General features: G+C 35.4%; 1 protein-coding gene across 6 annotated transcripts in view; it reads left to right on the top strand.

Moving 5' to 3' along the window:
* Window positions 1–13,515, top strand: part of CSMD3 (CUB and Sushi multiple domains 3) — a 1,251,170-nt gene that overhangs the window by 1,200,163 nt on the left and 37,492 nt on the right. For all 6 annotated transcript variants that reach the window (XM_017498748.2, XM_017498749.2, XM_037727955.1 and 3 more), the window contains 2 exons: window positions 8,287–8,466; window positions 10,131–10,304. In XM_017498748.2, the coding sequence (XP_017354237.1) occupies window positions 8,287–8,466; window positions 10,131–10,304 (354 nt within the window). The remainder of the gene's footprint in view (window positions 1–8,286; window positions 8,467–10,130; window positions 10,305–13,515) is intronic.

Here is a 13,515-nt window from a genome sequence, read left to right as displayed (position 1 = left end):
GTGGAGTTACAGGATACACTTCAGGAAGAAGGACAGTCCTGTCTTCTCTGTCCATATTTATAGGTATCTTCCTCCAGAGAGTTTCAAATCACTATTTTGAGTATTGAGAGTCTCCCACAGGGCAGTTGCGACTTTACTGGCTTTAGGGACTCCAGGCTTAAGTCAGGTTTGAATTAAGGCCATATCTATACTATGGGATGACATGGGTGCTTTCCCTCTATAACTCTAAGAACCAGAATCTTTTTGATGACAGACACATAGGCAATAACAATAACAAATATATTAAAAGGTTCAATGAATTTTGATTTGTTATAATCGCCCTGCATGCCAGCCACTCTAGCCATGGCTAAAGGGGTCAAGGTACAGCTCAGGTCATGTCTTCAAAGTATGCAAGCCCCAAGCTTTGGCAATTTCCATGTGGTATTGAGTCTACAGGTGCACAGAAGTCAAGAGATGAGGTTTGAGAATATAGATTTCAGATGATGTATGGGAATGCCTGTATGTCCGGGCAGAAGTTCACTCAGGGGTGGGGTCCCCATGGAGAATCTCTGCTAGGGCAATGCAGAAGGGAAATGTGGGATTGGAACCCCCACATAGAGTCTCCACTGAGGTACTGTCTAGTGGAGCTGTGAGAAGAGGGTCACTGTCCTTCAGGCCCCAGAAAGAGAGATACACTGACAAGTTGCACCATGTGCCTCGAAAAGCCACAGACACTCAAAGCCAGCCTGTGAAAGCAGGGGAAAGGGAGTCTGTACCTGCAAAGCCACAGAAGCAGATCTTCCCAATAAGCTGGGAACCCATCTCTTGCATCAGTGTGACTTGGATGTGAGAAATGTAGTCAAAGCAGATCATTTTGAAGCTTTAAGATTAGACTGCCCTGTTGGATTTCAGACTTGCATGGGTCCCGTAGCCCTTCATTTTGGCCAGTTTCTCTCATTTGGAACAGCTGTATTTATCCAATGTTTGTACCCCCATTGTATTTAGGAAGTAACTAACTTCCTTCTGATTTTATAGGTTCATAGGCAGAAGTACTTGCCTTGTCTCAGATGAGACTTGGGACTGTGGACTTTTGAATTAATGCTGAAATGATTTAAGACTTTTGGGGATTGTTGGGAAGGCATGACTAGTTTTGAAGTGTGAGGGTATGAGATTTGTGAGGGGCCAGGGGTGGAATGATATTTGGCTCTGTCCCCAAGCAAATCTCATCTTTAATTGTAGCTCCTGTAATTTCTACATTTTGAGGGAGACACCTGGTGGGAGATAGTTGAATCATGGAGGTGGTTTCTCCCATACTGTTCTCATGGTAGTGAACAAATCTCACAAGATCTCATGAGTTTATAAGGGGTTTCCCCTTTTGCTTGGTTCTCATTCTTTTTTGCCTGCCACCATGTCAGATGTGCCTTCTACCTTTTGCCATGATTGTGAGGCCTCCCTAGCCACTTGGAACTGTAAGTCCATTAAATTTCTTCTTCTTCTTTTTTTTTTTTTATTTAGTTTTGCTCTTTTTGCCCAGGCTGGAGTGCAATGGCACAACCTTGGCTCACTGCGACTTCCACCTCCCAGATTCAAGTGATTCTCTTGCCACAGCCTCCCAAGTAGTTGGGATTACAGGCACCCACCACCGTGCCTGGCTAATTTAGTATTTTAAGTAGAGACTAGGTTTTGCCATGTTGGACAGGCTGGTCTCAAACTCCTGACCTCAAGTGATCTGCCTACCTTGGCCTCCCAAAGTACTGGCATTACAGGCATGAGCCACTACAATGCCCGGCCTGTAGGGAGTCAGTCCTACATCACCTGTGGGTACCCTGTGTTCGGTGGCAACAAAGGAAAGAAAAAAAGATAGATTAAGAGAGATAGTGGGACCAGGGGGCCATCACTTTATTACTTTGGAGGAGTCAATGAAGTGAAGGCCCTGAGCTCTGATCATCCTCACTATTTGTCGGTTACAATTACTTTGATCTATAGGGTAGGGGTGGAATGATGGTAGGAGCGGGTGATGTGATGGTGGAGTGAATCAGTGAGCTGGAACTGAATCAGTGAGCCAGAGCTAGTGTGTCACTCTTTCTAAAGATTGATAACAGTGGCAGTTTCAGGAGTTTCACAAAACAAGAACATGTGATTATCTTTAGCCTGTTATCTATGTGCAGCTGGTGGAATGAGGGCCTTACAAGGAGCCTACAAGTCTGGCTACATCATAGTGCTATGAAGGGGTCTTACATCCCTGAGCACAATGTTTATGGTAGCAGAGCCTAGGTCATCCTTCACCAGAACATGAGGTGTGGAGAGACCTTCCTCCTCAAAGGCCTCCTATGGCCTTCCACAGTTTGTTGTTCCTTGTTTATATGTTACTCATAACCAATTTATGTAGGCACTCTGTAAGTCCTTTCTCCTTTGCTGCCTTTCCAGGCATCGCCTAAACCTCTTTTTCTTTTTAAATTATCCAGTCTCAGGTATATCATTATCAGCAGTGTGAAAATGTACTAATACATATAGTTTGTTTATTTTTATTGTGGTTAGTGGCAGGAACTTGAAGAAAGTTCCTGTGGGTGTGCCAGGGTTTTCATGGTTTGAACTTCCCTGCTGATGCCAAAGGAGGGAAGCAAGTAGACTTTCTTGTCAGCTTCCCAGATGTGGAGTAGAAGGGGAACAGGGAGGCAGAACTTGAAGCATCAAAATGGAGTCGGGTTCTTCATAAAAATGCTCTTGTTATCAAACATTTTACTTAGTAATATGTTACAAACACCACACTGCATTGATAAACAACTTTAGTCAACTATTTCTTCAAGGGATTTAAATAATAAGACAAATCTTATGTGCATCATTACTACTTCAAGTGCTCTATTTTTTGTGTGTAGATACATATTTGCATGAGGTATTATTTTTCTTCCACTGTCTTTTGGTACATTTCTACTAATGATAATGTTTTCAGCTTTTCTTTGTGTGCATATGTTTATACATCACCTTTTAAAATATGTATTTTTGCTGGGTATAGAATTCATATGACCGTGGCATTCCTGGCCCCATACCAGGTCCAGATATTGTTACATCTCATCTTTTGGGGTAATTTCTTTCTCATACCTTGGGCAGTTTCCTTCACAGCTAATCAGAAATCTGCTGACTACTTAAGGCGTTTTCTTCCTGTATCTCTGGAAATATTTCTCTGTCAATGTCCTCTTTGGTACTGTGTCCCATAAACTCTACCTGCATAGTTTTCTCTGGACTCTCAGATCCATCTTCTTAACTTAAGGAGTCTGCCGGGCTCTGCATAGGTTCCTCTTCCCTGGGACACAGACTTGAAATTTTCTTTAGGTAGTAAGATGGGGCAATCAGGAGATTCATCTAATTTGTCTCCCGTGACTCAAGAATCACTGTGCTTTGTTGCCTGATGTCCATTGTTTTGAAATCTTTCTTTTTAAAATATATACTCTTTCCTTTTTTTGTTGTTCTTTCAAATGGAAGACAAATTCTTCATTGTTACTCCATTATTAAGGAAAGCAGAATTCCTCTTACTTTCTTAGAAAATATCTCATTTTCACAATAATAAACAACATACACACACACACAGACACACACACACACACTCCTCTGCGTTTTAGAAACTCTAGTCTAATTACATGTGGAGATGTGTCAGCTGTGATTTGATTTGCCTTATTCATTTCCATGATTTTAGAAACATTTCTGGAAAAAAATATGGTTTAATAATAATTGTAAGGTCTCCAATCCCCCAGGCTTGACCATAGTGGAGATATTGGTAAAAGCATACACTTTTACTTACCTAAATTCTACCTGCTGTTATTTAACCAGCTTCAGAATATACGTGAGTTGGGAAATTGCAAGTCTAATCTCTCTCTAAAAGTATGCCTCACAAGCAAAATCTTTTACCTTTTCCTAACACTCATTGTTTGTAATTCTAGACATGTCCTTATTAAACCCACTTCCAGTGGCAGAAGCAGAAGTTCCCTCAGAATAGCTAGTGGCCTCCTGAGTGGGTAAAATATTATATCTTGAAATCAAGATCATACATTTGAATATTATGCACACTTTGACAGAGGAATTATAAATGTGAAGAAACATGCACAGAGAGAAGATATAATAAGTGTATGCACTTAATTTTTCAAAAATACATTTTTTGTCAGTACAAAATGCTATAGAATATTAATTATAAGGGGATCCTTAGCTTTCAATATCTAACAAGCAGTTCCACCTCTGTTTCCTAGAGTCCATCATATACAGAGTATATACGATGTATATGATGTTTTGGGAGGAAGACACAAACAATGCTGAGACAGGGTTTGTCAAGTGGAGTAAGAATTAACTTTCTAGTCTAAAGAGAAATGTGCTTATTAGTTTTCTTGGATGATATTTTTAGAAAACTGCCTGGACTTCTGCTTCCAAAATGACCAGTGCCCAATACCCTGCATCTGGGAAGTCTTATTCCTTTGGGCAAAGGACACCATATTTAATCAGGGCCAGGTGATAACTGAGTCTAATGCTTCATTTTCCAAATAGCCACTATAGAAATGCCCTTACTGAATTTTCGTCACAAATCTGAAAATCCTCAAAGATGTTTTTCTAATAGAGGACAGGTCAGAAAGATGGGGTTCATCTCACAAAAGAGAGGGATAGGGGTATCCCAGCATAAAACTGAGTGAAGTGAAGCTAAAAAATAGCTAAGTCACCTCAAGAAGTGAGAGCTACTCCTTGGCACAGCGGTTCTCAACTAGAGAGGATTTTGCTTCCCAGGGGACATTTGGAAATGTATGAAGATAATTTTTGATTGTCACAGAGCAGGGGCAGGAGTTACTATTGGATCTAGCGGGTAGATGCCAGGTATATATTGCAGAACATTCTACAATGCACAGAGCAGCCCACATAACCAGGAATTATTTAGCTGAAAATGTCAATAGTGTCAAGGTTAAGGTAGAGAAACCCTGCCTTTTGAGATCTAAAGAAGAAACCAACTGTTGAATATGGATATTATGTAAAATCAGAAGCATTATGAGAGTAATGGTTTAGCCATCTTTCTGAAACTTCATTTTTGCTACAGTAAGAATTCTGTTCTGGGTTTGAAGCTAGAAGCCTGGCGGAGCAAATACCTGTGTAATGTTAAGCAAGCATGTTCATTGCTGCATTGTCTGTAATAGAAAAATAATGGAATAACTCAAACACCAGTCCATAGGGATTTGGTTGCATAAATTATATTGCATGGGATTAATATGCTACTAAAATGTTATGTATGTCTATATGTATTAATAGTTACATGTAAAAATGTCCATTAGATATTGAATAAAAAAGTAAGGTGACTTCATTTTATTTTAAAAAGTTTGTTTAAAAAGTAATGAGATTTCATTTTATTTTAAAATGCACATTTATAATCCTTGTATAAGAAGTTAAAAGAGAAAGTAGTTTTAAAGCAGCATAGGTTGACTAGAGTTACTGCAATTATGTTTTATTTGTAGTGTAGAGATTACTTACTTAGATTTAACGTAAATGATGCCAGAGGGGCATCAATTACATATAGAAAGAGAAATATACCACAAAACAAATTCAGACCTTACAAATAATTTATGTGTTTTCCAGAATGAGCTGACAATTTAAATATTCCTTTACATATGCATTCATTTATATATTCCTTTACAAATGCATTCATTTATTTATCCTTCAAATAAATATTTAATCTCTTATGATGAATCATACACTAGACAAGACTCCAAGAAAACAGCATACAAGTGTCAAAATATCTGCCTTTATGGAGTTTATTGGTGTGTTTATATGAGACAGATGTGTATTTAAGGAGGTTGATGACCTTAGATTTTCTTGCAATAAACCACAACCCCCTGTTGTCATGCAATGATATATCTGAATTTTAGGGTGAAGCCCTAAAGAGCCATTATTCTAAGGTTTTTCCTGACAAAACCAAAAGCCTTTTTTTTTTTTTTTTTTTTTTTTTGGTTGTTGCTGAAAACAAGCTGGTAGTGAATGAATTGATTTGCAGAGCAGGTGCTGTTTACAAAGACTGTTGCTCTTGGAAACTGCCTCTTTGACTAGCCTTGGCTTCATTAGGAAGTCACCAAACAAATCCTTCTAAAGCTTTTGTAGTCAGGCATTTCATTCATGGTGCTGCCATGATATGCACAACCCTTTCTTCTTTATTCTGTAAAATAAATGCTCTGTCCTCTCTTTTGGTGGCTGCATCTCAACTTGTGTGCCCCATGACCAGGCTGGCTGTTTCCCCTTGCCAAGATTCTAATGCAATCTGTAGAGCACTGCCCAGAAAATAACAACAATTTATAGGTGTTCTCTTTAATTTCCTCTTCCTAATTAAAAATTTTGGTTATAAATATAAAATAAAATAACATAATAAATTTAAGGTGTATATTCATTTTTACATGGTTGTAAAATTTGAAACTATAAAAAGAGATAACCTATTGTTGGTAAATGTGTAGGATTATTTGATTTTCTATCCAACTCAATTGTATGCTTAAAAAAAAAATCTTTTTACTTCCCAGTAATCATAGGAAGAAAAGCAGCCCTGAATATAAAACTCCATTATGATTGAGATAGAAACACTCAAAGTGTTTAATCTAATCAAACTGTCTTAAGGGCTCCAAGAGTTATGAGGTAGAATGCCCTGAATGATATTCTTTAAAGTCCATTATTCATAATCTTTAAACTTCTTAGAATCAACAGAATAGAATGTGAAAGGAATGGTGACATTCTTAATTCTTAATGGTAACATAATAAATACAATGTAACTAAGATGTCATTAAGGTCTTCCATGCCTTAATTCATTCTTAGTCTTTAATCCTGGACCTCCAAAATATTGGGGAAAATGAATTTTAAAAAGAGAGAAAGAGTAGCAGAGAGAGAGAGAAAAAAAATAACCCAGATTTACCTGGAGAAATTACTCTTTTATGAACCAAAAGATTTAGTAGACTAAGATACTAGCAGGTATACAACATGTTTTTTGTCTCTAAAAAATAAAGTGTAACTTGTACTTTTCCATTTCTTAGCTGCCAGAAAGCCTTTTAGCCCTTTTGCTGCCCAAATTATGCTTAAATCCTGTGCCTTCAAATAGTCAGCACTTGTGTGACACATATAGTCTTCGTTATGTTTGAATCTTATGTTTATATTTAAACAAAATACATTTTAAATAAAATTGTTATTTGTGTTTCTAAGCTGTCTCAAGTCTTTCCGAAAGATTTTGAGTGGCATTATAAAGAAATGATAATATTATATATGCTCTCACACTCATAGACATGAGATGAGCACAACTTGTAGAACTTCATGCTCAGAAGAGTCTCGTGCTTAAAGTTTAATGCTCTGTGATAGCCATCTCAAAGTTCTTAATAATTTTACCTTCAAATTAATATTTTGTAATTGAATTCCAGTGGGACAGTGAAACATATGCTGAGGGCTTGGAGCTTCTGCTCATGTGTAGTCTGCCTTGTGGCCTTCTTTCTTGTGTCCTTGGAATGGGTCTAGACCTTTTGCTCCCTACAACTTTATGTCTCTGGCCCTGCATGACCTCCCCATTTCGCCCTTGCTCTGGAAAATGTAACACCCTCCACCCAGCTCATCCATTGTGTCATCAGTAGAGAGAGGTTCACATTGCACTGTTGTCCTACCTCCTTTTAGAGGTTAGATGCAAACATGGAGACGGTCAGAGTTGGATATGTTAATGGAGACTTGGGGCAGAACAGAACATCTACAGTCCCTGTTTTGGGCTGGAAATACCATCACGTATTTGTCAAGGACATGGGATAAGATGGCCCCTAACATATCTGCAATTCTTATAGCAAACACATTCCAGAGTGATGGTGACAATTTTCTTGGGATTTGTCTTTCTGAGTGACACTGCAGAAAATATGCTTTCAGTTCAGCAGGCTTGATAAATTTGATATTTCAGTAGCCATATGTAGGAATATGGATTTTAAATACTATGTTAGAAATCTGATTCTGCAGGGTGTTTTCTCTGTGATCTTCTAGTGAAGGTTAGAAGAGGTTACTGCATCAAATTCACTACAACATAATGGCATAGGAACCTAGCCTTTTCGGGGCTAAATGACAGTTTCTGAACCATATGTGTAGAATCTGTAATAAGCATACCTGATCATAATCAGGAATTGCCAGTATGTGGTTTAAATATGCTTATGTTTTATGATTAAAAATGAACATGATAACTAATTTTCCTGTTTATATATTAAGCATGCCATATGCTTACCACTCCTCTCCATTAAATACATGCTGCATTAACCATCTGCTCTTCTAATCCAATACTGACAGTAATCAGTTGTGGAGACCCAGGTATACCAGCCAATGGACTGAGATATGGAGATGATTATGTGGTTGGACAAAATGTTTCTTACATGTGCCAGCCAGGCTACACGATGGAATTGAATGGCTCCAGAATCAGGACTTGTACAATTAATGGCACATGGAGTGGAGTAATGCCAACTTGTAGAGGTATGATAATGATTTCTTCAGCATTTAAGAATGGTAACCAGTACATATTTTCTTGTTTTTATATACAAATTTAAAGTACGTTTAAATAATATTTTTAGTTCAAGGTTGCATTTATTTTTCTAGTACTAAAAATGGCTATTTTAAAAAACTGTATTTTAATATATAGAATTTAAAATAATATTTTGACAAAATTATATTTTATTGTAATGACAACAAGCTTTAATGCATCCAAAAGAATATTATATCCATATTCACCATTGTTATTTATATTGATTGATGAATATAATCTTGATGAACTATTACTGTAATTTGTTGATCCACTTGGGTCAAGTCATTCAAGGATGGGGGAAAAGGAAAAATAATTTGCATAATTTAGAACAGCCAGCCTGAGTTATAGAACTGTAATTTTTCTGCAACAATGGGAAAACTTGATTTTTCAAATAATTCAATCTAGAATTAATCTGTTAGTCAATACAAGCATAAATTTGCTACTTTGTGCTGTTTGTTTTTCTACTGGAAATATTTTTATAAATTTTTCGGCCAATTTTTATGATTACTTGTGGAATACTGTAGATGCAATATCAGACAACTTATTGTTTTATAATTATTTGACTTAATTAAAATTTTTCATTTACATTGCTGTTTAAATGTTTGTGATTAATAGTTTAATATCTTACTGAATTATAATCTAACAAAATAATTTCAATGTATTTGCCTTTCCTTCTTTATTATTCAGTTTCTGTATCAGATCACTATAAATATACAGTTAGTAAATTAAAATATATAAGCATTTTATATATGTTAGATAAAATATATAATTTATAATTTATAATTTATATTTATAAAATGTATAATTTATATATTTTATTTATATATTTTAGATTTATATATTTTATATTTTAGATATTATTCTATACATTTATTATTTCATCCTGATATGAATTAGATATTATTCAGCTGTAAAAAGTTATTCACATGTTTTTAGTCCTCATAATACAGGCATCCGTTGTGTTTATATTTTGAAGTCGATAGTCCCCCTTATCCTTTCATCTCTACCTTTTCCAGCCTGTCTTTGCTTAAGGATAACTTAAAACAATTTAAACAAAATACATTAAAAAAATTTTTTTTAAATGCATTGACAAACCCTTTAATAATAAGTTTTAACATATGAATCTAAATGGTTAAGGGAACTAACTTAGATATTTTAATGAGACATATGACCTGTGTTTTCAAAAATGTTGCAGAACTACTTTCAAATTCCATGTTTAAAATGCTGATGCTATATATAGCCAAACAATCCAAGTCTTGTCTGTCTAAAGGTCATTGGAAAATAATTTTATATAAAACCAATAATTTATCACTTACATTATACTAGATTGAAGGTCATCCTCTATTTGCCTTCTCTGAGATGTCAGGTAGCTTGCTATTTTGTAAGAGAATCTCTGACAACGAGTAGCCATTATGTTGCCAAGAAAAAGTTGCTTCCCACAGGGATTAATTCCAGGGTGTCTCAGGAATATCACCAGGACAATAAAACAGTCACTACGTATTGTCCTCGAAAAGGTTAAATTAGCACATATGCTTCTTCTAATGATATTTATTTATATCTTTAACAGTCAGGATATTTCAACAGCTGTGTCTAATCACTTTTAATGTAATTGCAGCTGTTACCTGCCCAACTCCTCCCCAGATCTCTAATGGAAGGCTGGAAGGAACAAATTTCGACTGGGGCTTTAGTATTAGCTACATCTGTTCTCCAGGCTATGAGCTGTCCTTCCCTGCTGTTTTGACCTGTGTAGGGAATGGTACCTGGAGTGGAGAAGTACCGCAGTGCTTACGTAAGTATGATTTCAAGTGATAATTGTTACTCAAAATTTTCAAATTTTTCTAGAGCAAATATGAGATTGTTAATCGTTCTTCAATGCCTAATTAGGGTTCAAAGAAAATTCAGTATTTACCAATGTAGCTACTTTTCATGTAATTAAATCATTCTATTTCTTCTTCACTGATTCAAAAGTTTACACCAATGGCTTTGTTTACAAATTTTTCTTATTTTTCAAAATTATTTCTCAAAGTAGAGACAGTCTTAAATTTATTCTACTACTGCAAATTATTTTTATATGTTCTTATTGTCTTAACTGAATACTCTGAAAGTTGTTCCCAAATCTTTTGCTACAATAAATCCATGTCAGTTCTACATGTTTATTCAAATAAAATTCTTATGATGGCATTTGTCATGATAATAATTGGGATTATACATCTAAAATTACCAAAGTAAGCATAGAGATAAAAGGGTTTTGCCTTTTATTTACAGAGGTTACTATATACTATATACCTAGCAATGTTACTTCAAGATTAATTTGGAAGAATACAAAACAAAACAAACTCATGTTGCAGTTCTGTATAAATTATTGTAGAACATTATCTGGACAGGAAATTTTCAGGTAAAGTGAATAGTGAACATAAAATTATTCAGAGAGTTGTCTAGCATTATCCTGTTCCTAGGCCTTTTTCGTTCCCAGCGTGGGATAAAGGAGCACTCTGCCTGTCTCAAGGCCTTGACATTACGCAGAGCTAACTCTCTAAGTTGCTTAGGACCCTCCAGTGTTTTCTCAGCCCATTCAAAGTGGAAACTAAATCCCCTACAGGCTCCTAGGATTTTTTCTTGCATTCCTCTGATTTTATCATATCCTACTACTTACCTTCTCACCCACTCTGCTCCAGAAACAGGCCTTCTTAGACTTTTCTTTGAGCACTCAGCTATGCTTTTACACAAGGGCTTTTATGTTCACTATTCACTTTACCTGAAAATTTCCTTTTATTCCTTCAGCTTTTTACTAAAAATCCCTCCTTTCAGTATAGCCTTCTCTGGTCACCTTATTTGATGTTTCTTCACTGACATATAACATTTCCCTTCCAGGCTTTATTTATCTCCTTAACAGTTCCCTTTTACTTCTTATTTTTTCTTAAAACATACTATACATTATGTTTATCTTGTTTATTTGAACTATGTCCTCTACTCAAATTTATACTCCTTGAAAGCAGAGTTTTTTTTTTTTTTTTTTTTTTTTTTAATTCACTGTTCTGTCCCTGGAATATGGTATACTCCTTGGCAGATATAAAAATTATATTGCTATATATACGTATTTTCTAAAATACAAAAGGCAATACAACAAAAATGGTCACAATACATGGACAGCTGTTTCCTCTCAGGAGATTGAAAAAATATATTGCACAATATCAAGTATTAGTGGGATATGGAACAACGTAAACTTCTATAGACTCATGATGGGTGTGTAAATTGACACAGCTACATAGCTATTTGCAAAACTAGTTGCTATTATTTAGTAAAGTTAAAGACTTACAGAGCCCATTGTCAATAAATTTTATTTTTAAGTGTTTTCCCTACAGGAATTTGAAATTTTCATACAAGTTCATGAGAAGACGTGTACAAGAATATTGTTATCAGTATTCTTTTTAGGGTTAAAATTTAAAACTAGTGCTTATATATACATACACATATACACACATACATATATGCCATACACATACACGCACACACAAACAACATGCACACACATGAACGTAAATTACCAAGAAATGTGTAGATATGAGAAACCTAGAATTCAGGATGAGGCAAAGTATGCTACCCTGGGCCTAAGAAAAGAGATGCTTTCTGGGTGGTGCCCACAAAGAATTGTAACAGTGTTGGCAATTATCAGTTGTTAAAGTTGAGTGTTAAGTTCATGGATAGTCATTTTATTATTTAATGCAAGTTATATATTTTATAGTCATATTATAAAAAATGAAACATATGTTAGTATAAAATAAATATATTTTATATGGACATAGAATTATGATGACTAACTGAAGACAAACTATTAATTATACTTTGGCATTGCTTACTTGAAAAGCTTCCTATTAAGTGATGGCTAATACTGGGAAGGCATACCACCATTTTGCTTGCTCATCAGATTACTCATAAGACATTTGTTTCAGAGAGATATTATTAACAAGTTAGATTGAGCATGAGAGATAGACCTAACAATTACAGTTGTGGTCTAGACTGCAGTTCATATAATATCCAAACGAGCTCCTTCTAGGTACCATAACATAATTTTTAAAAAATTGTATAAATTTAAGGGGTACAGTGCAGTTTTGTTATGTAGATATATTGAGTAGTGGTGAAGTCCAGGCTGTTAGTGTAACCATCACCCAAACAGTATGAACCATTCCCGTTAAATAATTTCTCATTCCTCACCACTCCTCTCACCCTTCTACCCAAGTCTCCAGTTTTGGAGTAAGTCTGTTCCAGTGCCTCAATGTTTTTGTCACATAATTGGCACTTAAAATTCTGACTCATAAAAAGATCATCTTAGCAAACATCGCTGTGTTCTGAATAGGGCTAGATACTCCAAGTCTTCTCCAGGACAGATAGAGTCAAGTAGGTTTTATAAAGATGAGCATATGGCAGGTTTGCTTGTTTGTTTGATATGACTGAAAAAAAATTACAGTCAAGAAATTATCTTGATATGCTGTTTTGTTTTTGGTTTTATTGAAATACAAATAATAAAAAAATATTTATTTACATTTCAAATGTAATAAGGCTATCTTTGTCTCAGTTACTTTACATATATCATTTCTACTACAAATAACAGAGCTCCTGGGTACATAGGATTAGTCATAACATTTTAATAGACAATGACACTTAAACTCAGAGGAGAAAATCAAATTGCAAGGGCACAGTGTTACTCTGCCATCATTTAGGGAAGCAGCTACATTGTCATAGGCCTGAGGTCATACTGCTAGAAAATGGCAGAGCATAGACTGAAGTTCAGAGAAGGTAGACTTAAGAAATGATGGTCTTACCCATTGAGTATACAAATCAATTAATGTTAGGGACTTTATAAAGAGGAATGTTTTTTCTCTTTAATTTTGTTTAGAGTATATCTTCTCATCTTAAAGTTTATGTCTTTATGAAGCCATTTGAAAAGAGATTCTGTGTCTTAAGTCTAAACCTGATATCACTAGGTTGTTTGGTATATACAT

The sequence above is a fragment of the Cebus imitator genome, unplaced genomic scaffold (genome assembly GCF_001604975.1).
Source record: "Cebus imitator isolate Cc_AM_T3 unplaced genomic scaffold, Cebus_imitator-1.0 Scaffold250, whole genome shotgun sequence".
NCBI lineage: Eukaryota > Metazoa > Chordata > Mammalia > Primates > Cebidae > Cebus > Cebus imitator.
Note: the sequence above shows the minus strand (reverse complement) of the source record. Positions and strands in the feature narration are given on the sequence as shown.